At 41.3% G+C, this 27599-nt stretch overlaps 2 protein-coding genes across 2 annotated transcripts in view; both read left to right on the top strand.

Annotated features, from left to right (window-relative positions):
- LOC109248853 (zinc finger protein 37A-like) overlaps positions 1–25176 on the top strand; it is a 33175-nt gene extending 7999 nt beyond the window's left edge. The window contains exons 2-6 of the mRNA XM_019418898.2: positions 4901–5055; positions 5342–5518; positions 18312–18438; positions 18715–18804; positions 24983–25176. Coding sequence (XP_019274443.2) covers positions 5513–5518; positions 18312–18438; positions 18715–18804; positions 24983–24990 — 231 coding nt within the window. The 5' untranslated portion in view covers positions 4901–5055; positions 5342–5512 and the 3' untranslated portion in view covers positions 24991–25176. The remainder of the gene's footprint in view (positions 1–4900; positions 5056–5341; positions 5519–18311; positions 18439–18714; positions 18805–24982) is intronic.
- Positions 24600–27599, top strand: part of LOC109248849 (zinc finger protein 33B-like) — a 34194-nt gene continuing 31194 nt past the window's right edge. Inside the window, exon 1 of the mRNA XM_019418887.2 lies at positions 24600–25876. Coding sequence (XP_019274432.2) covers positions 25862–25876 — 15 coding nt within the window. The 5' untranslated portion in view covers positions 24600–25861. The remainder of the gene's footprint in view (positions 25877–27599) is intronic.

Genomic DNA, 27599 nt, shown 5'->3' with positions numbered 1-27599 from the left:
TAAAGCCCTCAAAAGTGTTGAGCGAACGCCTTTGGCTTTTGCACAAGTGACGACAGAGCAAAAGGACAGCTATCTGCGAACCAGGAGGCAGGCCCTCCCCACGTGCTGATACCGCTGGCCCCTTCATCTGTCTTGGACTTGAGGGCCTCCAGAACTGTGAGAAATAAATTTGTGTTGTTTGTAAGCCACCCGGGCTGTGTTATTTTTTTTTTTTTTTTTTTTGCCAGTATGAACAACCTGAGACATTCGGATGAGTAGGTATATTTTCTCCTAATCCACAGAACTATTGCCTGAGTTCTCCGTGGTCACAGCACCCATTGACTTAATTATAGCCCATTCCCATGGTGGGTTCCAGTCGAGTGAATATGAACTTTTGGCACGTAGAATTTGGGTTGTCAGAAGGGGACCCCCGTGTACTGTATGTCCCGGTTGAAAGCATGGTAACCACCTGTTCAGAGACGAAGTGATTATCACTGCTGCTTCTCCATTTAGTACTCCAGTTTACTGTGTTCTTAAACCTGGAAATAGTGTTGGCATGTCACAGTGGGTCACCGCATCCTTCAATGCTGTGGCCAGTTGTCCAGGACTCAACACCACTGTTCCTGAAATAACTGCCTTCGTCTAAGCAGCAACCAGTACATATATTGTTACTATGGGTTTTGCCAGTACATTCTCCCCAGTGCTGTTTTCAGCAGCCTCAGCCACAGTTTGCCCTCGCCTCCAAAGGGGCCCGGTACACCTTCAGCAGGCTGCCAATGGGATATCCCAGAACTCTTTGCCATTGCACATAGTCTTTGCAGGCAATACCTTAATTGCACCCATATTTGGTGGAAGAGATTCCAGCATTATTCCTGAAGGCCACAGAACTCACTGCCTTGTTCGCTATTAATACTTGTAATGGGAGCCCTTAGCCTCCATGTGAGTAGTACACCTGCAGTGAGACCTTCGTGTCAGAGGAAGCCAAGCCACACAGGGAGGTTTTGCATAGGAGTTCTGTTATATCCAGTCTTTGTTCTCCCAGATAATATATTGTGCATGGTAGCAAGCAAGTCTTCAGATGCCTGTAGCCCACCTCTCAGTGAAACCAGCTTTTCCTCAGACATCAAGGAGCAGGGAAAAGTTTTGTCTAGTATACTCTTGCTGCATTCTCCGGTGTAAGAAAATGGTGGATGTTTTAGGCCACTGTGGGATGGTTAATATTACACAACAATAGTAACTGGGTCACCCAGATCACTTGAAATCAGATGATCATCTTTAATCTGTGTGTATCTTTTTTTGTCACCTGAATCATATTTTATATAGATTTCCGGAGGCGTGTTAATGACCGCGATACAGGGGTATAACCCAAAAGCCCTAATACTGCTTGTTCATGTAGGTCAGGCCCTATCTTCAGACAACTGTTTGAAACATGATTGTTAGTGATGGTGGTAGTGGTGTAGCCTAGGAATCCTCAGCTTGCTTGGATCCGTAGGGTATATGACTCTTTCCTTGTAAATTGGGCACATAGTTCGTTAGGTGTTGATCATATACACAAGGCGTGCGAAGGACTGTTCAAAACTGGAAATATATGATGACTATAAATACATGAGCCAGAAGTAGTAATGTTGATTATATTCTTGAAATCACAGGTTTTTAAACTGCGTGTTCAGAATGTAAATGTCAGAGTTCAATCAGAGAAACAGAACCATTAGGAGACATGTAGACACAGATTTGTTACAGGGATTTGACCTTATGCATTGTGGGACCTTGTTAAATAGTCCCTGGAACACTCTTGTTTTCATGTCTGATGCTGGAGCTTGAAAGTAACGGGGTGGGAGTGAGGAGCAGTTGAGAAGGGAAGACAGATGTGAGGTGGGAAAGCAAGAACAAACTAGAACTCACAAGTAACAGCTGGAACCTACAAGGGTGGACTGAAAGCCATGTTTGTTTGTTTCCTCTGACCTCAGTAAAGGACTTGTGCAGAAGCCAGGGTCCTTCTTAAAGCAAAACCTACCTTCCTGGCCCTGGAGTCAGCCCCAGGGAGGAGCCCCTGGAGGCAGCCCAGGCACTGCCTCATACCCATAAGTAAGTCAGTACATCCCCGACATAGGGTGCAAACTTCAACATGGTGAAAGCTTCAATTCTTGTGAAAGAATCTGTTGTAGTGAACCTTAGGTAGAAACGTTCAAGAAATGGAACTTTGGAAAGTGTAGTTTTCCCCAGCCATTGGCACATTACCATGCAACCTCAGTTCACCCTTGTCAAATTGAGCCCATAAAAACCCCTAAACTTAATCTCCAAATAAAACCAAAACAAAGTCATGCTTCCACTTAATGTGATCAACTATCTTGCAGACAACCAAAAACATGCTTATGCTTTTCTCAGGAGAAGGTACGAAGTCTTTCTTGTTTTTGTTGCTTTCTTTCTTTGGATGATGTATATTTTTCTGATTCATAGTCATCCACTGATACCCTGTAACTTAAATACTGGCATCCTTAAGTTGTAACTTGATTACTATTAACACATACGATGTTAAATGATACAGGGGTGAGAAAGGGAAATAAAAGAAAAAATATTTGGTTAATATTTACATAATTGGTCATTTAAAAATAAAGGAGGGGGCGCCTGGGTGGCTCAGTCAAGTCAGCATCCGACTCGATATCACCTCAGGTTTTGATCTCGCAGTCGTGGGAGTTGTGCATCAGGCTCACACTGAGCATGGAGCTTGCTTGGGATTCTCTCTCTCCCTTTCTCTCTGCCCCTCCCCAACAAATGCACTCTGTTCCTTAAAATAAATAAACATTAAAAAGTAGTAACAATATTGGGTGACAGGCATTAAGGAGGGCACTTTGCAAGATGAACACTGGGTGTCACATATAAGGTAAATCACTGATGCCAAGTCAACTGTATGTTAACTAACTTGAATTTAAATTAAAAAATTACAAAAATAAAAAGTATTCATAACCATACAGTGCTTGTTTCTGCTATTGATCACTTGGTTATAGCTGGCATTTATAATGACCCTCTAGTACATACCTACTGTGTTGTCCCTTTGTCTTCTGCAAGCACCCTAGCTTATCTTGGTTCTTTGGGTTGACCCAAACCTTCACTTCTCTTAATGATAGGACACAGAAGTAATATGGGGCAGCCTAGAGGATCTCTTGCAATCCAGGCATATTCCCCATTACTCCCACTGGGTAGAAGCTAACCAATTTCCTGCTAATAGTAACCAGTCACTCAGCCATTCCAGTAACCCAGCTCCCTGTTGATTCAGTGGCTTATGAGCACCAAAGTGGCTAGCTAGCAGTCTCAGATTCTAGGTCAGTGGAAGTGTTTCATGGTATATTCTTCATCTTGGAATAGGACTTCTAGACCAACAGAGCCTAAAGCTGAGGGAATTGGAAGCAAGGAGTTTGCTAGTAGATCTCTAGGAAAATGATAGGGCTGTTCTCCCATTTCCACCTCTTTGATGCCAGGCTCCATAAATTGTGGCTACGGGAGAAACAGGCCCAAATGTTGGGCACTTATTTAAAGCATATATCACATCTTGGAAGACATTACACAAGCCCAAAAAGGTGTTGCCACCTAGCTTGTGCTGCAACTGAGTCTTCAAAAGGCCACTCCATGTTGTATCACTCTGGATGCTTCAAAATGATGGGGAACAGAGTAAGAACACTGATTCCAAGGGCATGTGAAATGAGTTTCCCGGTATAAAAGAGAGGTGTATGAGATACCATGGTGATGGGTTCAGCGTTCTGTAAATCCACTGATGTTAGTTTTGACAGATGCATTGCAGATGGGGAAGGCAAATCCATGTACACAGTAAATATCTTCACCAGTATATACAAAGTATGGTCCCTCTGGTGATGGAAGTGATGTGATATAATCACTCTGGTATCAAGTAGCCCCTGATCCACCCAGGGAATGGTGCCAAGTTAGTTGTTAATTGGTGGTCTCTTCTGTTAGCAGTTTGGAAACTTAATAGTAACTTTTGTCAGATTGGCCTTAGTGAGTAGAAGTCCATGTTGCTGACCCCATGCATGATCTCTTCACTGCTACCAGGAATATATCTTTGATTCATGAACCCACTTGGCAATGACAGAAATGGCTGGGGAAAGGGGCTAACAGAAGGAGAGTCTTGTCCACAGAATATGTGCTTCCCTGCACCTAATTATTAAATGCTACTCTGACAAGATTACACTTTGGTGAACATTCACATGGTTAAACAAATGTCTTTATACACTGTGCCAGATTGGAAAAGTCTGTGCACACACTTCTTCTCCAGAACAACTTGTCACAGATTTTCCAATGTACTCCTTCCAAATCCTTGATCATCCAGTCAAACCATTAGCCCATGTGTATGAATCAGTGTAGACCTATAACTATGGCCATCTCTCCTTCCCTACAACATAAATAACCAGGTGCCCTGCTCAAATTTTTGCCCACTTGGATGATATCCTTTCACCACTGACTTTCAGGACCATCTCAGAATGAGGTTGTAGTTATGCATACCATGCAGAATTATCTAGCTCAAGCCTGAATTCTTTCTTTCTCAGTCATCTGGTCATAGGGAACTCCTTATGAGACTATAGCTGTGAATTGAGGGAAGTATATAGCAGCAGTAGGGGTCATGGGCATACTTGTGTTTTCAGGACCTGCTGGAGATGAATCGTGTATATCCCATTTCATTTCACGATGAAGTGCTACTGTGAACGCCCAAGTGTATGGCTTGATGGATGAGACAACACCTAGTTCTTGATGGGCAGTTCAGGTTGCATGGTAACTTGGTAGCCCATGGTTCGGTGTTCAGTCTCCACTATGACCCATTAGCAGACATGTCAAAAGGGGAATAGATGTTGACAGCGAATAGCATGGCTTTGCTTAAAGAATCCTAAGGGTATATGCTGTGATTCATGGATAGTTGCCTGCTAAAGGTTCTTAATGGGATCCTCATCCACTGAGACTTCAAGCAACATTAGGCCTTCTGGATAACACAATCCAAATGGCATGGCAGTTTGCTTGGCAGCTTGGATCTATTGCAGAACAGTCACTTCTTCTGGACTCTCTTCAAAATTGGTACCTTTTCTGTTCACTTAGTAGATGGCTTGGAGTAGCAGGCCCAGACGTGGCACATGCTGTAATCCAAGGTGGCCCAATAGCGCTTGTACGTCTTCCCTGGTGGTAGAAGGAGTAACTCCTTCTTTACCCTAGAAAGATTATCTTGGCATGCCCTCCAACACTGGACCCTTAGAAATCTTACCATGGTGGCAGCCCCCTGCATTTTTGTGGGATTATAGTTCACCCTCAGGCTCACAGCGACTTGCCAATAGGTCTTGAGTATTTTCTATTTCCTGTACATTAGGTTCAACCAGCATTGTATCATCAAAGTGATGAATCAACAAGACAGGTGGAAGAAAAAGACAATCTAGCAGCCTGTAGCCTGGACTATGATATTGGGCTGAAGAATTGATAGACCCCTGAGGTTGGACAGTGAAGGTGTATTCCTGGCCTTGCCAACATAAAGCAAACTGCTATGATGGTATTTACTAATAAGTATAGTAGAGGGGGATAAAAAGCATTTGCTGATAAATAGCTTCACACCAGGTGACAAGAGAAGTGTTGCTTTGTTCCAGCAACAAAACTCCATCTAAAAGCTCAGCTACAAACAGAGTTACTACCTGATTAAATTTATGATCATCCACTGTCATTATGTAAGATTAATATACCTTCTGCACAGGCCAAATAAGTAATTGAATGGAGACAATCACCACTGCTCTATCTTTCCAGGCCTTGAGGCTGACACTAATATCTGCAGACCCTCCAAAAATGCAGTATTGCTTTTGATTTAGTATCTTTGTAGATAGAGACAGTTTTACTGACTTCCATATGGTCTTTATGCCATAATAGCTCTCACTTGAAGGGTCAAGGAACCAGTGTGGGAATTCTGAAAATTTCTGGCGTCTCTATTCCAATTATGTGTTCCACAGTTGAAGAAAGAACCACCCTTTGGACTTGGGCCCAGTGGGCCCACTGTGAGATAGACCTGAGCTAAAATCCCTCAATCACTTGACCCCCATTAGCTCCTTCTCTGGGTAGTGCACTACAAGTGACTTTTTGGGTCACTAGGCATTAACATCAGCTGAAAGCCAGTGTTTGGGAATCTTGAAAAGTCTGATTCCCCCTACCCACCCGCCCAAATGCCTACTCAGACTGGTAAACGGCTGGCTGTTCCTCTGGGGAATGCTGGGAGATAGATGAACAGTATACATTTTTGGCATTACTGGGTTTTTCCTCAAGAAGACCTGGAGACTCCTCTCTGAGTCTGTAAACTGGCTCAAGGCTGGACGTTGATTGAGAGGGTATGACTCCTTTGGTGGTTCAAGTCAGACTTCTGCTCATTACGCCTGCAGGTTTTCCACTTAGATGAAGACTATAGTGGACTTCCCATCTATTTTATTTCTGCTTACACCATGATCAACTAGTGAACACCAAATATCTGCAAGCCGAACTATTTTGCTTACTGCTTTGGCTCCACTGTCCCTAACAGTAACCATGTCCATGTTTTTGATGATTAAGTGCCATGTGTCACCCCTGGCACCTCAGCATCCTCATTGGACTTACACATCCCCATTTGAAGGTAGCAATTCTCCCTGTAATTTCTGATTCATAGAGAAGAGCAACCACAAGGCTCTTGAAGGATTCTGGGGCTTGCCTGATAAAAGACATGTCCTCTGGACCTTCTGAGGTCGCTAAGCAAGCCTTACAGAAATCCACTTTAACATTCTAATCTTCCTGAGCCTTTGCATAGTTTTCTCTACAGTATATCAAGGAAGTTTTGGCATTTCAACTGCTTTAGTGCAGTAGGTCAACCAAATCAAACAAGAGACATTACTAGCCCCTCAAGCTAAATATTCAGTCCAGAATATCAATTTAGTGGGCCCGTGTCAATAAATTCAGCCTGATCTGACCTTATATTCTTTCCATTCTGATCCCAAACATATTCCCCAGATTCCTGTTAATATAAAATTATACATTTATTTTAGTGTGTATCACACCTCTTTATGGGTTGCAGTTTGTACTCTTTGACATCTACTGGGACTTATGTCCAGTTACAGATCTAGAAGCAAGGGGAGATAATGTAAGAAAGTCCTGGAGAGAATCAGAAGATCTTTATGAGGGGCACCTGGATGGCTTGGTTGAGTGTTTTACTATTGCTTTTGGCTCGGGTCATGATTTCAGGGTCGAGGGATTGAGCCCTGCATTGGGCTCCATGCTGACCATGGAGCTTGCTTGAGATTCTTTGTCTCCCTCTGCCCCTCTCCCTGTATGTTTTCTTTTTATTTTTTAAAAATGTTTATTTATTGTGCTGTCAAAAATGAGTCTGAGCTTTCAGCACAGAGAATGCTGTGGGGTTCGAACTCACAAATCATGAAGTCATGCATGTCCTGAGCCGAAGTTGGATGCTTAACTGACTGAGCCATCCTGGTGCCCCTTCCCTGTATGTTTATATACACATGCTAGTATACACAAAATATATCCTTTTTGTGTCAGCTGACACAATATAAGCGCACCAGAGTCCTGGAAGGAACATGCACACATAGTGCCCAGATCTTGGTTTCTAATACCATATCCCATGTTTAATCTCCAAATAAAGACAATAAGAAAGTCCTATTTCCTCCATCTAACATTATACAACTATCTCCAGGGTACAATTAAAAACCATTAAACCTGTCCCTGAAAGAGGATGCAAAGTCCTTCATTGATGTTTACTTTTTTCCTTGATAACCCATAACTTAAATACTATGATTTAAGTTAACAGTACTTAAATACTATGATATAAAATCAGTACACCATATATTACAGATACAGGGGTAAGAGAAGGAAATAAACAAAGATATCTGCTTAATATACATACCCAGTATATTTTAAGTATATATTATACTAAGTGTATGTTAAGTAAATATTTAATATATACCTATATGTACATTAAGTACATATACTTAAGGTATGGGCACACACATATTAATGAAATAAAGAAGAAATACTCCTCTGACAATTATAGTCCTTATTTCTGTAACTGCTCATGCAGTCACAGCTGATATGTATTATGATCTTTCATGACTATGTTTATTTCTCTTATCCTCAGCAAGAACCTCAGCTGGTCATGGTTCTTTACCTGGTGGGGTGATCCAGACCTTCTTTCCTGAAGGGTCTGGGCCACTAGTAGTCTTTCCTGAATTGGGTTGTTGTAGTTTTCCATTGATTTTAATCACAGGTCATGCTAGTACTGTGAGATGCCTCAAGGGATCACTTTTCCTGATCCCCAATGTGTGGTAGTAGTCCAGTTTCTTCTTAGTAGAATCAATCGCCTCAGTACAGTATCTCCCTTCTCTGCCTGTTGATTTGAAGGCATGGGGAGCCCAAATTCGCCAAGTGACAATCCTAACTTCCAGTTCAGTGGAATCATTGTTGCGTCTCCTGGTGGAAGCATTCCTCCATTTGGAACTAATATTTCTAGGCCAGCAGAACCAGAAGGTCTTGTGGACAGGAAACAAAAATTTTGCTACTGGACACTAGGGGTAATAATGCTGCCAATCCCATTTCCTCCCTGTGATTCATGGACCTGCGAATCCTGGCAATGGGAGAAATATCATCATATACTGGACACCGATTCAGAGCATATACAGCCTTCTGGAGAACTTGCCCCAGCTCTGTACCGTATTGCCACCCAGTGGCACTGTGCATTTTCAGAAAGTTATTCTGACATTCAATCAAGCTGGCTTCTTTGGGATGGTAGAACAGGTGATAAGATGAGTGAATTTCATGAGCCCTGGGTCCATTGCTTCTCTACTTCCTCTGTGAAGTGGGTTCCTTGATCAGAAGCAACACAGTGTAGAATCCCATGACAGTGGGATATTCTGTTAGCCCACAGATGGTTGTTTTGGCAGAAACATTGTGTGCAAGGAAGGCAAGTCTATATCCAGAGTGTCTGTTCCGGTAAGGACAAAATGCTGCCCCTTCCATGAATTTTTGTCAGATTTATTTCTCATTCTTGGACACACAAATACATTTGCTTCTTTCCTTCTCTTGTCTTCTGGGACTCCCATTATGTGTATGTTGATTTAGTTGATAGTATTCCATAGGTCCTATAGGCTTTCTTCACTCGTAAAAAAAAAAAAAAAAAAAGTTTTTTTTCCTTTATGCTCCTCTGGATATTTTTAAATGACCTGTCTTTGAGTTCACTGATTTTTTTCTTCTGCTTGATTGTGTCTATTTTTGAAGATTTCTACTGAAGTTTTTCACTACAATCTTTGTATTCTTTGGCTCCAGAATTTCAATTTGGTGCTTTGTTGTGGTTTCTGTCACTTTGTTGAAGTTCTCATGTTGTTCATTTGTTGTTTTCCATGATCTCATTTGGCTATCTCTCTGGGTTCTCTTGTACTGAGCTTCTTGAAGATGATTATTTTGAATTATTTTTATTGATTGAGAGTTTGTTACTGGAGCTTTATTTTGTTCCTTTGGTGGTGGCATGTTTCCCTAATTTTTTGTGGTCCTTATAGCCTTGTGTTGGTGTCTGTACATTTGAAGAAGTGGTTACTTTTTCTAGTCATTACAGACTTGGCATCGTCAATAAAAGCCCTATACAAGTCAGCATGACCAGATATTCTGGGTGGACTGGTTGGCTGGGTCTGGGGGTGAATGGACCCAGTGCTGGCTCTACACTGAACTTGGATCCCCACTTTGCTCTCTTTTTTCCTACAGGAGAACTTATGGACTGAGGGGATCTCTTTGGATGCTGCACTGTGTGGGTTTTGGGGAGGAGTGATGAGGGTATAGTGAGACTGTTGTTCTCACTCTTTTCAATTATGTCTTTTTTGTTATTTCTGTGCTCCACCAATGTGCTTTAACCTCTCATCTAGATTCTGGAGATCATCTGAAGGTATTTTTATCTACGGGTGGTTGTTAAATTGGTGTTTCTGTGAAGGAACAAGGACTGGAACTTCATTTTTAACATCTTGTTGACTTCTCTCCTGATTTCCCGTTTATTTAGATCTCCAAAATCTTTCACTGAAATTTTTATTATACAAATCTTATATAAACCGTGCAACTTTAATTGTAGAAGTCTTACGCTCATTTTTGTTCATTTCTTTTTTTTTATGCTTATTTATTTTTGAGAGAGAGAGAAGTGAGAGCAAGGGAGGGAGAGGGGGGCAGACAGAGGATCTAGAGTGGACTCTGCACTGACAGCAGAGATCCCCATGTGGGGCTTGAACTCACAAACCTGTGAGATGATGACCTGAGCCAAAGTTGGATGCTTTCAACTGAGCAACTCAGGCGCTCCTGTTAAATTCATTTCTAAGAACTTTTTGTTTGTTTGTTTGTTTGTGGATTGCTCAGTGCTATTGTGTACAAATTCATTTGCTGTTAATGTATTGATCTTGTATCCTGCAACCGTGTTGCAATCATTGATTAGTTCTGATGTTTGTTGTCATGTTCCTAAGTATATTCTACATAGAAGCTCATGTCATTTTACCACTTTATTTCCAATCTGGATGACTTTTATTCCATTTTATTGCCTAATTTCCCTTTCTAGGACCTTCGGTTCGACATTAACCGTAAGTGGTAAGAGTGGTGTAAGGGCATATACAAATGAAAAATAAGAGGCTTAATATTCTGCTAAAAATGAAGAGACATCCCTCCTTGTAGATTATTTTCTTTGTAAAGTTGTAAATTCTTTGCGCTTTTGAGACTGAACCATAAATCTTCTTAAATGTCTCTTGGCAGTTTTACAGCCTAGAATGTCTTTCCCAAGGACCTCAGAACCATCTGTTTGAAATGTAATAGGGAGCTGGCACTTCTGTCTCCCAGAGTCTGTGAGAGGGTAGAAGCCTAAACTTTGGTGGTTGGGGTCTTGATCCAAGTTGCAAAACTACCTCCTGTCATAAAGATAGGAGAAGCTTGGTTTTTTAACTTGTAAAACCAATAAACTAACACAGGTGGTCATCCAATTACCAGGCAAATTTAGGGCAAACAATGTGTGATAAATGATGATGTGAAGTCCTCCTACTTGAGAAGTAGTTATTGTTTATTTTTGCAACATTTATGTGATGGGATGTATCTACTTGGCTGTAAAAAAGGGTGAGATTTCTTTCTGTCCTTGGATTGTCTTTGATATATATCCCACCATTCAATGATAAAATTGTTTTGTCTTCTGCCTGAGTGGTTAAGTTTTCTAGGTTCAGAGAGGATGTTTAAAATTTTTTTTCAACATTTATTTATTTTTGAGAGACAGAGCATAAGTGGGTGAGAAGCAGAGAGAGAGGGAGACACAGAATCCCAAGCAGGCTCCAGGCTCTGAGGTGTCAGCACAGAGCCGGGCCTTGGGCCTCCAACTCATGAACTGTGACATCATGACCTGAGGCAAAGTCCCATGCTTCACCGACTGAGAAACCCAAGCGCCCCAAGATTTTGTTTTCAATTATATTTCCTTAACAATTTAAGGATGGGCTGAGTCTGGTGAATCCTGACCACTCATAATGCTAAATTGATTATGCTTTCTCATCAATGAACGTCTCAAAGGACGAAGAATGAAATAAGACAGGGATGACTACTGTCAAAGTTATGTTATAACATAAATGGAACACAGACTGTCCCTGGAAGAAATTCTGCAGGTGCATTCTACAAAAGATGGAACGGCTAGGAGAGCCAATTCATTAAGGAAACAATTAATGAAAGAGGTGTGTATTTAGATACTCATTTCGGATAAACAATGAGTCAGACTGTAGTATCAGTGTCTCCTGCTTGTACCTTATTTGCTAAATCGGGCAGTTGTACCCAGCGTCTCCTAAGTCTGATGCCTGATTCCCAAGAAGGTTGCGCCAGGAATTTGGGAAAAGGCCTGCACTAGCGGGTCGCCACATGAGCCGCTCTGGGCCTTCTGCGCATGTGCACTGCGCCCCTCTCGGTATTTCGCGTCGGCGGCCTCGGGAGAAGACGGTCCCGGATGCTTCAGTTGCCGAGTGCCGAGGCGCAGGCGGAGAGGACGCGATGGTCGAGCCCCCGGGTGGCTGTGGTTGAATGTGGGTGACCCGTGGGACGGAGGCCCCGCGCGGGAGGGGCCGGTGACGGAGGAAACGGCTCGGTGCCTGAGCGCGGGGTGAGTCCTGCTCCGTCTGTATGCATCGAATGCGAACCAGCGCGTCCCCGCGCTTGTCACCCAGCGAAGGTTCGTGTTTTCGTCTCCGAGGTGAAGGGTCGCCCGCCCGAGGCCTCGGTAAGACCGGCGGAAACTGGCCCGGGGGCGCTCGTGGGTGGTCGCTTCTCTCCTGGGGGGAGGGGGGGAACCACGTTCTCCTCCACTCGGCTCCGTCTTCGTCCTCCCAGCCACCGGTGGTCAGTGTCCCGTCCCCATGGTAACCGCGTAACGCCTTCTGGGAGGTGACGGGAGCCACTTCAGTGGTATTAGATACATTCACATTGTTGGGCAAATGTCGCTACCATTCATCCCCGTACTCTTTTCATCTTGTAAAAACTGAAATTCTATACCTATTAAACAATAACTCCCCGGTCTCCCCTACCTCCAGGCGCTGGAAACCACCGTTATACTTCCTGTTTCTGTAATTTTGACTACTCTGAGTACCTCGTATTAGTGAAATCCTGTAGTCTTTGTCCTTTTGTGACTGGCTTATTTCGCTTAGCATTACGCCCTCAAGATGCATCCATGTTGTAGCGTATTGCAGGGTTTTTTCCATTTTTAAGGCTGAGTGATATCCCATTGTACGTATATGCACATTATGCTTGTCCATTCACCTGTCCGTGGACACCTGAGTTGCTTCCATGTTTCCACTATTGTGAATAATGATGCTGCCGTGAACACGAGTGTGCAGACATGTGGTTGAGACCTCCTCTTGGGTATATACCTCGAAGGAAAATTGCTGGGCCGTAAGGTAATTCTAGTTTCACTTTTGAGGAAGCTCCATCCTGTTTCTACAACGGTTGTACCGCTTTACACTGTCAGCAGCAGAGCGTGGGGGTTCCATTTCCTCTCCATCCTTGCCAACAGTTGCTTTTTCTTTTTTTGGTAGTAGCAATCTTAATGGGTGTGAGGTGGGATCTTACTGTACCTTTGACTTGTATTTCCTTTGGTATCTTTTCTTGTGTATTGGCCATTTGTGTATCTTCTTTGGAGAAGTATCTGTTCAACTGCATTGCCCATTTTTGAATTGGATTGTTTTGGGTTTTGTTGTTGTTGTTGCTGAATATTAGGAGTTGTCTATATATTCTGGATATTAATTCCTTATCAGATTTATGAATTATAAATATTTTTTCCTGTGGATTGACTTTGAACTCTGTGGATGGTATCTTTTGTAGTGAAAATATTTCCATTTTCATGAAAAGTTTGTCAATTTCTTCTTTGTTACCCATGCCTTTGATGTCATCTCCAGGAAAACCTTGCCAAGTCCAGTGTTGTGGATCTTTTGTCCTATGTTTTCTTCTAAGTTTTGTTGTTTTAGATCTTAAACTTAGGTATTTGGTGTGAGTTGATTTTTGTCTATGGTGTTAGGTAAGGGTCCAACTGTATTCTTTTGCATGTGGCTGTGCAGTTTTTCTAGTGCCATTTGATGAAAAGATGTCATTTTCCCATTGAGTGGTCTTGACAGCCTTGTCAAAAATCATTTGACAATATGTGTGAGTGTTTATTTCTGGACTCTTTTTTTCTATTCCATTGGTCTTATTTGTCCCTTTTTATGCTGGTACCATCCTGTTTTGATTGCTGTGGCTTTGTACTAAGTTTTGAAATCAGGAAGTGTAAGTCTTCCAGTTTTGTTGTTTTTCAGGATTGTTGTGGATAGTCTGGTTTCTTTGAATTTTAGGATGGGTTTTTTTTAATTTCTGCAAAAAACGTCATTGGGATTTTGCTAAGGATTTCATTGAAACTGTACATCACTTTGAGTAGTATTGACATTTTAACAAGAAGTTGTCTAATCCATGAACATGGGATGTGTTTCCATTTATTAATTCCTTCTTTAATGCCTTCAGCACTATTTTGTAGTTTTTACTGTGCAGATCTTTTACATCTTTGGTCACAGTAATTCCTAAGATTTTGTTTGATGCTTTGGTAAGTGGAATTGGTTTTGTAATTTCCATTTCAGGTCGTTCATTGTACCTATATAGAAATGCAACTGAATTTTGTGTGTTGCTGTATCTTGCTACTTTGCTGAATTCATTTAGTTGATGCAGCCGCTTTTTTTGTGGAGTCTTTAGGTTTTTCTACATGTAATATTATTTCATTTGCACAGATGCTTTTACTTTTTCCTTTCTAATTTAGATGCTTTTTATTTCTTTTTCTTGTCTAATGCTCTGACTAGAACATCCAATCCTGTGTTGAAGACAAGTGGTGAAAGCAGGCATCCTGACCTTACTCCTGATCTGACAGGATTAGCTTTCTACCTTCTCACCATTGAGAATAATTTTCCTGTGTTTTCTTTCTTTCTTTCTTTCTTTCTTTTCTTTCTTTCTTTCTTTCTTTCTTTCTTTCTTTCTTTCTTTCTTTCTTTCTTTCTTTCTTTCTATACATGGATTTTATTATGTGGAAATGTGGAAGTAGTTCCCTTCTTTTGTTGAGTGCTGTTACCATGAAAGATTGTTGAACTTTGTCACATGCTTTTTCTGCATCACTTGAGATTGTTATGTGGTTTTTTTATCCCTTCATTGTATTGACGTGGTATATTATATTAATCGATTTTTGTATGTTGAACCATCCTTGCATTCCAGGAATGGATCTACTTGGTCATGGTGTATAATCCTTTTTGAAAACTTGAATGAAAGTAAATTAAATGTTATTAATTTTTTAGAGAGACAGTGAGTGTGGGTGTGAGCAGGGAAGAGGAAAACGGAAAGACAGACTCTTAGACAGGCTCCATGCCCAGTGTGGAGTGTGACATGGGGCTTGATCTCATGACCCTGGATCATGACCTGAGCCAAATACAAGACTGGGTTGCTCAAATGACTGAGGTACCCAGGTGCCCCTATTTTATTTTATTTTTTAATTGAAATATAATTAACATACAATTTTATTAGTGTAAGGTGTACAGCATACTGATTCGACAATTGTTTACATTAGTACTTACCACAATAAGTGTAGTCACCAGCTGTTGCCATACATTATTACAATATTACTGACCTTATTTGCTGTTCTGTACTTTTCATCTCCATGATTTATTTATTTAATAACTCGAAGGTTGTAACTCTTAATCCTCTTTCTTGGTTTCACCCATCTTCCAACACTTTCCCTTAGCAACCACCAGGTTGTTCTTTGTATTTATGGGTCTCTTGTTTCTTTGTCCATTTGTTTTGTTTTTTAGATTCCACATGGAAGTGAAATCATGTGGTATTTTTCTTTTTCTGTCTGTCTTATTTCACTTAGCTTAATACATTTTAGTGCCATCCATTTTGTCCCAAATGCCAAGATCTCATTCTTTTTAATGCCTATGTAATATTGCATTGTGTATATATATACCAAATCTTCTCTATTCCTTCATGTATCAGTGGACACTTTGGTTGCTTCCATATCTTGGGTATTGTAAATAATACTGCAGTAAACATAGGGGTGTATGTGTCTTTTCAAATTAAGTGTTTTATTTACTTTGGCTAAATGCACGGTAGTGGAACTACTGGGTCATATGGTATTTCCATTTTTACTTTTTTGAGAAACCACCATGCTGTTTTCCACAGTGATTGCACCAGTTCCATTCCCACCAAAAATTTACATTTTTCTCCACATCCTCGCCAACATTTGTTATTTCTTTTTGATACTAGCCATTCTGACAGGTGTGAGGTGATACCTCATTGTGGTTTTGATTTGCATTTCTCTGATGATGAGTGACGTTGAACATGTTTTCCTGTATCTGAGAGAGAGGGTTACAGAGAGCAGGAGCAGGGGAAGGGCAGAGAGAGAGGGAGACACAGAACCTGAAGCAGGCTCCAGGCTCCAAGCTGTCAGCGCAAAGCTCAATGTGGGGCTCGAACCCACGAACCGTGAGATCGTGACCTGAGCCAAAGTCGGATGCTTAACTGACTGAGCCACCCAGGCGCTCCTGTATGTCTGCTTTAATCAGGTGTGTAAGTTCTTCATATGTTTTGGTTATTAACCTCTTTATTAGATATATCATTTTCAGATATTTCCTCCCATTCACTGGGTTGCCTTTTTGTTTTGTTGATGGTTTTCTTTGTGCAAAAGCTTTTTATTTTGGTGTAGTTGCAACAGTTAATTTTTGGTGTTATTTCCCTTGCCTGAGGAGACATATCTAGAAAAGTGTTTCTATGGCCCATGTCAAAGAAGTTACTGGGTGTAGTTTTCTTCTAGGAGTTTTATGATTTCAGGGCTGACATTTAGGTCTTTAATCCCTTTTGAGTTTCTTTTTTGTGTATAGTGTAAGAAAGTGGTCCAGTTTAATTCTTTTGCATGGAGCTGTCCAGTTTTCCCGGCACCATTTGTTGAAGAGACTGTCTATTTCACAGTTTATTCTTGCTTCCCTTGGCATAGATTAATTGACCATACAGGTTTTGGTTTACTTCTGAGGTCTCGATTCTGTTCCATTGATTTTTGTGTCTATTTTGGTGCCAGTACCATGTGTTTTGATTACTATAGCTTTGTGATATGTAATAATCCTTTTACTATGCTGCTGAATTCTGTTTGGAAATATTTTGTTGAGGACTTTTTACATCCATGTTCATAAAAGATATTGTAGTTTCCTTGTTCTCTTGAAGACAGTTTTTTAAACTAGAAAAGGATTCACCCATTTTCCCCACCCCACCCCCCACCAAGTTGTTCTCTGTATGAGCTTGTTTTTTGTTTTTGTTTTTTTACGATTCCACATGTAAGAGAGATCACGTACTTACTTGTCTTTCTCTTCCTGACTTATTTCACTTAGCATCATGCCATAAAGTCCATCCATGTTGTTGCAAATGGCAAGGTTTCACTCTTTTTCATGGCTGAATCATATTCCGTTGTATATACATACCACAATTTCTATATGCATTCATCTGTAAGTGGACAGGTTGTGTCCATATCTTGGATATTGTCAATAATGCTGCTGCAAACATGGGGTGTATGTATCTTTTTGAGTTAATGTTTTTATTTGGGGGGGGGGGTGGGTAAATACTGGAAGTGGAATGCCTGGATCATATGGTAGTTCCACTTTTAATTGTCTGGACAGCCTCCATAGCACCAGTTTACATTCCGACGCACAGTGCCCAGTGTTCCCTTTTGTCTGCATCCTTGTTAACACTTGTTCCTCCTTGTGTTCTTGATAGCCATTCTAACAGGTAGGAGGTAATATCATTGTGGTTTTGATTTGCCTCTCCCTAATGATGAATGATGTTGAGCATCTTTTTTATGGGCCTGTGTGTCTTCTCTGAACAATGTGTATTCATGTTTTTTTGGCAAGTGAGTTATGTGAGTTCTTTATACATTTTGACTATTAGTCCCTTATGAGATACAGGAGTCAGGAATATTTTCTGTGTTCAGTAGGTTTCCTTTCTATTTTTGTTGATGATTTTCTTTGGGGTGCAAAGAAACATTTTAGTTATGATGTATTCCTATTTATTTCTTCTTGTGTTGTTTTTTTGCTTTTGGTGTCAAACCTAAAACCATTGCCAAGACCTATGTCAAGGAGCTCATTAGCACCTCTGTTGTTTTTTTTTTAGGAGTTTTATATGGTTACATGTTTTCCTGTTTTCTTGTATGCCTTGTGATTTTTTGATTAAACATTGGGCATTTGAATTTAATAATGTGGTGGCTTGGAAATCAGATTCTCCGCAGTCTGCAATGTTTGCTGTATTTTCTTACTGTTTTTGTTTCTTCTTACTTATTTATTATTTGATGGTGGTAGGCTCTCTCTGTGCCAAGGATCAGCCTGATGTATAAACGTAATGTCTTCTTAGGTGTGGATTCTTTAATTCCTGTGGCAGCTATGTCTTTGCGGATTTCCTAATGAGAATATCTTCTTTGAGATCAGAAAGAGTATTTTATTCCACTTGGAATTGTCAGAACCAGGGCAGTTCCAAGTACATGTGTGCACTCAGATCGTTTGCATTAAAGAATAAATTGATTCGTCAGTGGTATTTCTACTCTAATCTCTTTTTTACTCGCAAAGTCTAACACAAAACAAGGTGTATATATATATATATAGTAGAGGTTAACATTATCTGTTCAGTTTTCAACGGCAAGACATGTAAGAATTTGTCTTTGAACATCTTTTTTTTTTTTTTTTTTTTTTCATATTTCCTGATTCTGACTACTTTAGACTGAGCACAATGTGCTTTTGCAGGGATTATTGTCATTCGGGGATGTGACTGTGGGCTTCACTGAGGAGGAGTGGCAGCGCCTGGACCCTGCTCAGAGGACCCTGTACAGGGACGTGATGCTGGAGAACTACAGCCACATTGTCGCAGTGGGTAGGTAGTGCTTGTTTCTCAGGCAGGCCTCCAGTTTTTTATTTACAGAAACGTGTAGAGTTTTTGTAGACTACAGTAATATTTAGCTTTGGAATTTGGAGGCCAAGGATGGTTTATCCCTTTTGGTTGTCACAAGGAATTTGTTTCCCTCTGTCCCATAACAGGGATTAAATTAAATTTTTTTTATTGTGTAGTCTTTGAGTTATACTGTCGTCCACCTTGAGGAGTCCTGAAACTCCTCCAGTTTGTCCCACGTGATCCGATTCTTATTCACAGGGTTATCCATTCCTAAACCAGAAGTGATCCTCAAGTTGGAGCAAGGAGAGGAGCCATGGATATTAGAGTCCCCAGGCCAGAGTGACCCAGGTGAGTCCGTCAGTGTGAGTCAGTTGGAGTTTAGGAGGAAATTAGATGACAAAGCGTTAGTTCAGAGCTTAAGACCATTGAAATGGTCTTTGAAGTGGTCTTCAGGAATCACTGTTTAGAGGCTCCGATGAACCTTTGGAAGTGGCATGTTGACTTGACTCAAATGTTCACTGTCCCTGAATCACCCAGAATCTCCTACTGTCACTTTTATACACAAATGTTATCTTTTTTTTTATTGGAATAAGTTATGTTGAGTTAAGACATCTTAAGACATACTACCTAAAGATATGTATACTCTCTATAGTATATATTTCTATTTCTATCTATACTAAAGATATCTATACTATCTATAAAAAGATAACACAAATGTTATCTTTTTTTTATTGGAATAAGTTATATTGAGTTAAGACATACTGTCTGTATATGTGTATAACAACCATGTGTATTTTATATGTGTGTGTATATATACATATAGTACCGGGCATCTTTGGTTCATCAGTGTATCTTTGAAAAATACCCATGTTGTGTGTATGATTAGTTAATTGCTGTATGTGTCTGTGTAGCATTCCGTTGTGACTATCCCAGAGTTTATCTCCTTATTTTTATGCTACATCTTTAGGATACGTATTGGAAACACACTTGTTTTGAAACTTATTTCTTTTGAGTTTTAAGGTATTTGAAAAGCCTTGATGTAAATATTCTTCTGTGTGTGTTTTGGAGGACACAAACTGTTTTTAAATCTTTGAAATCTGTAAATGAAGTTCATTCATTAATTTTGAGAGAGAGAGTGTGAATGTGACAGGGAGAGCAGAGAGAGAGGGAGAGAGAGAGTCCCCGGCAGGCTGCATGCTGTCAGCACAGAGCGAATGTGAGGCCCAATCTCATGAACCGTGAGGTTATCACCCGAGCTGAAACCAAGAGTTGAATGCTCACCTGACTGTGCCACCCAACACCCCTCAACTCTTATGTGTGTTAGATGTGTGACCAGAAATGGACTTGCTGGGTACAGAGTAGCTACGTATCTAGATTTATCAATGTGTGTTAGTTTTAACAGTTTTCCAACGTGGTTGTACTAAATCATATTGCCACTAGCAGTGTGTGAGGAGTTTAATTGCAGTTCATCCTTATGAGCACTTGATATTGTCAGTCTAATTAAATTCAACCATTCTGGTCGGTGTGTTGCTCTATCTCGTCAGGTTTTAATTGCCATTTCTCTGATGACTAATGTTGAGTATGCTTTCATATGTTCATTGGCTTTTTGGATGTCCTTTAGCAAAGTAACTGTTCAGGTCTTTTGCCGATACCAGTTTATTGGGTTATTGGTCTTATTGAATAATTCTAGAAGTTTGATGGGAATGCAAACTGATGCAGCCGCTCTGGAAAACAGTGTGGAGATTCCTTAAAAAATTAAAACTAGAACTACCCTATGACCCAGCAGTAGCACTACTAGGAATTTACCCATGGGATACAGGAGTGCTGGTGCATAGGGGCACCTATACCCCAATGTTTATAGCAGCGCTTTCAACAACAGCCAAATTATGGAAAGAGCCTAAATGTCCATCAACTAATGAATGGTCAAAGAATACGTGGTTTATATATACAACGGAATACTACTTGGCAATGAGAAAGGATGAAATCATGCCATTTGCAGCAACGTGGATGGAACCGGAAGGTATTATGCTAAGTGAACTAAGTCAGTCAGAGAAAGATAGATACTATATTTTTACTCATGTGGATCTTGAGAAACTTAACACAAGACCATGGGGGAAGAGGAAGGGAAAAAATAGTTACAAACAGGGGTGGGGGGAGCCAACCATAAGAGACTCTTAAATACAGAGAACAAACTGAGGGTTTATGGGGGGTGGGGGAGAGGGGAAAGTGGGTGATGGGAACTGAGGAGGGCATTAGTTGGGATGAGCACTGAGTGTGGTATGTAATCCATTTTGACAATAAATTATATTAAAAAATTCCCTAAAAATGAATTCTAGAAGTCTTATAATATATCTTGGATATGATTTGTTTGTAGAAATATGTATTTATTGAAAATATCTTTTCTGAGTTATGTCTGATCTTCTCCATGCCTTCTGATGACGGTTGAAAAGACTGTCCTTTCTCCTGCTGATTGGTGGTTTTATATTTGTCATTTATTGGGTGAGCATGTATTTGTGGTTTTGTTTCTGGGCTTTCTGATTGTTGTATTGGCTGAGTTATCCTTCATGACAATACCACTGCGTTTTATTTATCGTAACTTAATTATAAGTTATGATATCTGGCAGCGTCACTCTTCTAGGTTGGCTGTTTTCTTCAGGGTCGCGTGGGTATAACGGATACAGAAAATTGCTAAGAACATCTTTGAGTTTTATTTATTTACTTACTTATTTAGATTTATTTATTTTGAGGGAGTGAAAGAGAAGGTACGAGTTGGGAAGGGGCAGAGAGAGGAGTCTGATTTTGAGCTGACTCTGCACCTCCAGGACAGAGCCCGTCAGGACTCAGTCTCACAGAAACGTGAGATCATGGCCTGAGCTGAAACTCAGAGTTGGATGCTGAGCCACCTAAGCCACCCAGGTTCCCCATTTATCTTTTTTTAGTGTTACTGACTTATTTTTTAAGTACCTCTTTTTTTTTAATGTTTATTTTTGAGAGAGAGAGCGCGTGGGGGCGAGGGTCAAAGAGAGAGGGAGACACAGAATTCGAAGCAGGCTCCAGGCTGTGAGGTGTCATCACGGGATGCTTTCCTTAACATCGCCCCAGCGATGGCCCTGCACTTTGGCCACTAGTAGTAGACTACAGCTTCTTTTTAAAAATTGTTTTAAAAATTTCAAAATAGATATATCTATCTATCTATCTATATATAGATAGATAGATAGATAGATAGATAGATATAATTCACCTACCATTAAATTCACTCCTTTAAGAGTGGAAAATTCAGTGGGTTGTAAGTATATTCACAAAGTCGTGCAACCATCACCACTGTCGAATCCCAGCATGTTTTCTCACCAGCTTCTTTTAGGTCTCCCAGGTGCAGCCATATTGACCCCTCCCCGATGGGCACACCAGCTGGGAGGCGTGAGCCTCAGAGGCGTTATCCCCCCACCTCCGTGCCCTTCTGAGCGGCCTGCGGTAACTGGACGACACCGCTCTGAAGGTCTGAAGGTCTGAAGGTCCGAATTCCAGTTCTGCAGGGCTCTTCTCTGAGTACCTGTAGTATCAGCATGACCCAGCACCTCCTCCGCTTCAGGTGTGGAATCCCAGTTCTGTGGGGCCGCTCTCCTGAGTGACTTCTTCCGTCATGGTTCCCTGAGATGGGAGCTGCTCTCTGCCCGTGTTACGCCTGTGTTGCCTCAGTGTCCACTTTGCCTTTAAAATGCCTGTTTTAACCTGCTCTATTAAATTCCCTCTCTCATAACATTTGGGTGGACCCTGACTGATGTAAACATTCTTGTACGCACATCACTGAACGTTAACTTTATGATAGCGTCACGTGGAGTCGTGTACGTGCTGGAAGTGCCAGATTAACAATCCGGTAAAATTTGATAGAAACGAGCCTCCAGGGAGCTTACATGGATTAAACTCAGAGTAACGGTGACTGGGAATAAGTATCTCCTCAACCACATACCAGAGAGAGAGAGAGACAGGGTGCAAGCAGGGGAGGGGCAGAGAGAGGAGACAGAATCCGAAGCAGATTTCAGGCTCTGGGCCGTCCGCAAAGGGCCCGAAGTGGGGCTCGAACAAAGGAACCATGAGGTCATGACCTGAGCCGAATTGGAACGCTTAACGGACTGACCCACCCAGGCGCCCCAAGGACTTGGGAAATAAAAACCAACAATGTATGTGTATTGATCCGTAAAATAAGAAGGATGAATCTGAAGTATATTGTACTCAGTCAAAGGTACAGACTCAACAAGATTACATACTGTAAGATTCTATATGCACGGGACTTTCCAGAAAAGGCAAACCTGTAGGCATGACGTGTAGATAGTAGCTGCCAGAGGATAGAGCGGTAAGGAAGTTTGACTTCAAAAGAGTAGCACGAAGGAATTTGAGGGCTGTGGTGAAATAGTTTTGGATTTTGGCTGTGGTGGTGGTTACACAGATCTCCGCATTTTGTCACAATTCCTGAAACTACACCAGAGTGAACTTCTGTGTATAGAAGTAAAATGAAAAAATTTTCTCTCAATAAATGATAGGTTACATGTTTTTACTTAAACATTTGCATTCTTTTAAATTCTCCTAATAGACTTTTACATACATTTGTCATTCACTGTCACTTCTTTTTTATCATGAGTGCTTAGTTATGTAGCCGGATTCACGTTTCTATTGACTTAAAGGTGTCTTTATTAATTAACATATCTTTTCTTTCAAATATTAAAAATATATTTCCTTGTTTATTTGCTTTTAACTTAAAATCGAGCTGAACTACTTGTTATTGCTAATACTAAAACGCATCGGATACTAAATTTATGGTTTTTATTTTTGGTGTCACAGCTTGTCACCTTTATTTTCCTAGTGGTTTATTTTACACATTTCAAATCTTGGATCCCTGTGAATTATGCCCTGTGTGAACTATGTACCTAAGACTATTCCAAACTGTTGCGAATGACTTGCTGTTTGGAATATTCCATTCATTTCTCATTGCCTTGAAATGCTGTATTGATTAGACTACATTCAAAAAAACGCTCTTAATCATGGCCATGTTTCCATGAAGCAGATGCCAGACTACTTGTAGTGGAGCAATATTATACGTGTTGATATTTCCTGGGAAGTTTTCTTTTTGAAATGTTGTCAGTTTAGCTTTTCATGTGTTACAGATGAAGTTACGAATGCTTTTGTAAAGTACCTATTAAAGTACACAAAAATCAAAGAGAAAGAAGTATGTACAAAAGTTGGTTGACAGTGTTAGTGGAATTTGTCACAGAATAGAGTTTCAGTGAAAGGGTCTATCTCCATTTCTTCAAGTAATGTTAGTGTCGTAGAAGGAAGAATAAGATTATGTAGACGAATAAAGACATTTTCTTTTGAACTGTCGATTTTCTGATTTATCTACGATTTTCGTTCATTGCTTTCATGATTTTGATGAACTATCTTGCTTGATCCCACCCTCGTCCCCTGGCTTTTTATTTCCAGAGAGAATCGCTGGCGGTGTCAGATACTATTTTTTTATTTTAAAAATTGTTTTATTGCTTGATGGAATCTGTTTCCTAGTATTTAGAAAGTGAAGTCGACAAGCAGGTTCCTTTTCCTGACTGCTCAGCTCAGTGTCCAAATTGCACACTGGGTGCACATAGATCTCGGCTGTAATCTGCAACTTTTGGGGATTCCCTGACGCGATCTGACAGTTTGGGTAACTGTTTGGGTAACTAACAAGCGCCCCAACCTTCTTACGGTAGATAAAGACTACACACTCTCCACTAAAGCCCATCGCCGCTCAAGGAGTCTAAAAGGAGCGGTGGCTCTGGCTTTCAGCGCGGAACGCTCCCACTGCCCGGTTCTGCGCTTGCCTAGTACCGCCTCCTCGTCTCTGCACTTCCGTCCTGTTTCTTTTTTTCCTTCCGTTTAACTCAGTTCTCGTTGGGAGGGGGGGTTCTGCACCCGCCGTGTCTCTGACCTTTTCTGCGGATTCATGTGCAGGGATCGATAGGTGAGCTTGGGACGATTGGACGAGGGCCAATGGGGGCGCCGTGTGCCCGGGAGTCTGTGCCCCGGCGGTCGGTGCCCGATCGCGTGGAGGAGGTCCGTGGACCGGGGACGGCGGGATGGGGACGTGTCCATCAGCGCTAGAGGTCGGGCCCCCCGGTGCTCAGTCCCTGCCGGAGCGGCCGGGGCCGTTCGCGGGGCCCGGTTCTGGAGGCCGCGGGAGGAGGGCGTGTGCCCGGAGGCGGTGGGAGAGGGACGGCGCCGCGGCCGGGAGGGGGGCGCGAGCGCGTCGGGCGGAGGCGGGGTGGTCCGGGAAGACGGGCTCCCCTGCCTGGGCTGAGTCGGTTACCGCCCCGCCTCTTGGTTCTCCTTGTCTCCTTCCTGGAGTCCCCCGAGCGGCTCTCCAGTCGGGTGCGCGACTGCTTCTTGAGGTGTGGTGTTACTCAGTCCGGCATTAGGGAAGGATCTCCAAGAATCCCTTACTTTTTGTCTCATTGAATAGAAACATTGTTTGTTTGTTTGTTTGTTTTTCTTCTCGAAGGTTACTGACTTGTTCAGAATCACAGTTTGTTAGTGGCGAAGCCTGGAAGTTGTGTCTCCCGACTCCAGAGAGACTGCCTGCTTTTCCACACGAGGAAAGGCAAATTGCTTTTAAAAAGATCCTTTTGAGAAACGGCAACCAGGATCAAGAAATGAAAACATAGACCTTTCATTAAAGCATTGCTTTTTATCGTTTTCTGTGTAATCAGTAATCAAAGGTTTAGTAACAGTGGGGAAATTGATAAACAGTTTAATCAGGAGTATTTTTTTAAGTTTACTTATTTTGGGGAGAGGGAGAGAGAGAGCGAGAGCGCCCAGAAGAAGCAGAGAAAGAGGGAGAGAGAATCCCAAGCGGGTTCAACACTGTCAACGCAGAGCCTGATGTCCGGCTCACTCCATCCCACCATCCCTGAGATCTTGACCTGAACAAGAATCCAGGCTTAACTGACTGAGCCACCCAGGTGCCCCAGGTTGGGAGTATTTTTTGTAGCAGTTTTGGTGAAGACTTAATGTTACTTCACTGAGTATGTTTTATTTAAACCTACTTTTTAATTTAAAATTTTTTTGTGAACATCAAGAGAGCTTTAAACTGTTAAAAATCCCCAGGAAGCAAATATTTAGGTTTTCCCAGTGAAAACTTTTATGCCCAGCAGCCATTACATGATTAAGTCAGAGTCCTATTAGATAGTTGTTCTTTGAGCATCTGCTGTCCTTTCTGAAGGTGAAGGGTACTGACACGCTTCCTATCTATTGGGTTGTATAGTTTTATAGGGCAGGAGCGTTCAGGAGCCATCAGGCAGGCCAGCTCTTTTAGGACCTCATTCCTCCTGTAACTCAGCACAGCACCAGAGTTGTCTACACTTTTCCAAGGCAGCAGAAAATGAACAAATCCCAGGTAAGTTGTTCATTCCCCACTTTATTTTGCAGTGGACCTGGTGAGATTTGTGAGTCCCATACTAATGGGAAATTAGCAATAGATAGAAATCTACCTTTACAGAAAGTAGTGGCAGATCAATAGCAAAACTAAAGTGGCTTCTAGATACATACTGATCATTCTATAACTTAGAGTTTCTAAACTGACCTACAAATAACATCTCTGTTGTTTCTGATAATCACGGAGAAAGGAAGACACAGTCTTTTGGATACAGACAGAATTTTTATAAGACACAAAGACTTCTTGGATGATATCTTTTTTATCTTTTAACCTTCCTGTGACAGCCCTGAAATGAGTGCCTAAAACTATTCCTCACTGAAAGTAAAAGGGTCCAAGAGATAGCTCAAGTAGTTAATTTAATGATAGTCTTGTTCGATCCTGGTATAAAACCTGATACGTTTAGGGGCGCCCAGGTGGCTCAGTAGGTTGAGCTTTAGAGTGTGGCTCAGGTCAGGATCTCACACTCCGTGAGTTTGAGCCCCACGTCAGGCTCTGTGCTGACAGCTCAGAGCCTGGAGCCTGCTTCAGATTCTGTGTCTCCCTCTCTCTCTGCCTCTCTCTCACTCACACTCTGTCTCTTGCTCTCTCAAAAATATATAAACATTAAAAAGAAAATAAAAACCCTCATACGTTTAGAGGAATGAATATGGCCTGCGTGCTGGTTAACAAGAACTCTCCATGAGTACTTTAGCCGGGTTGTGTATGCGAGTTTTATAGCCGATCGTTTAAAGTTAAATTCTCCAGTAAGTCTGTCTGAGCTTCTCCGTCATATTCATCCCATAGCTTTCTGCCTTGGTTTTTCTTCTTCACTGTTTGGGATCTGTCCAGGTAAAGGTTGCCAATGATTTAATTGTATTTACTGACCACTCTTTCCAGGAGACTCTTTGTCTCTTTTGATGGATACTGGAAAAATGGTTGAATAATACTGTTTATTGTTTTGAGTACTTCTAAAAATATGTAAATTATCTTAATGTGTAATTGACAGGCATTTTCTCTTCTTAGTTCCCTAGTAATTTGAGATCTATCCATATGTAGCTTATTTCCTTTTTTTTTTTTTTTTTTAATTAGAATCTTAATCAGGCTGTGCTCTCAGTGCAGAGGTCAGTCTCACGACAGTGAGATCATGACCTGAGCTGAAATCAAGAGTCACATGCTTTACCACCTAGACACCCCTGTAGTTTGTTTCTTTTAATGTTGGATTTTCCCGCTGTGTGGACACAGTGTATTCTAAATACTATATTTTACTGATAGACATGTAGGTAATTTGCATGTTTCCTTAATATAACAGCTGCTGTGAATATCCTTGTCATTCTCTATGGTAAATGCAGATGTATCTCCAGACCCTGGAGCATTGCTTCTCAGAGTGAGGATCTTTGGCCAGAAATGGCAGCGTCCCCTCGAAACTTGTTTGACATGCAGATTGTGATCCACCATCCCAAACCTACTGGAAGAGAACTTTTGGGGGCCAGGCCCAGCAATCTGTGTTCTTACGGGATGTCCGTGTGATGGTTGATAACACATTAAGTTTAAGAATCATTGGTCCAGTGTCCAGTGATTAATATTTTTGAGTTACAGGATATTAGGATTTCTCATTTTTCTAGGTAAATTGTTACTCATCAGAAAACTGTGTCTTCTCCAGATACAGAAGTTATTTCTACTTCAAATGGTTACAAACTTCACTGTT

The sequence above is a fragment of the Panthera pardus genome, unplaced genomic scaffold (assembly GCF_024362965.1).
Source record: "Panthera pardus isolate Hobbes unplaced genomic scaffold, ASM2436296v1 HiC_scaffold_22, whole genome shotgun sequence".
NCBI lineage: Eukaryota > Metazoa > Chordata > Mammalia > Carnivora > Felidae > Panthera > Panthera pardus.
The sequence above is the reverse complement of the archived record's forward strand: the minus strand, read 5'-3'. Positions and strand labels throughout refer to the sequence as shown.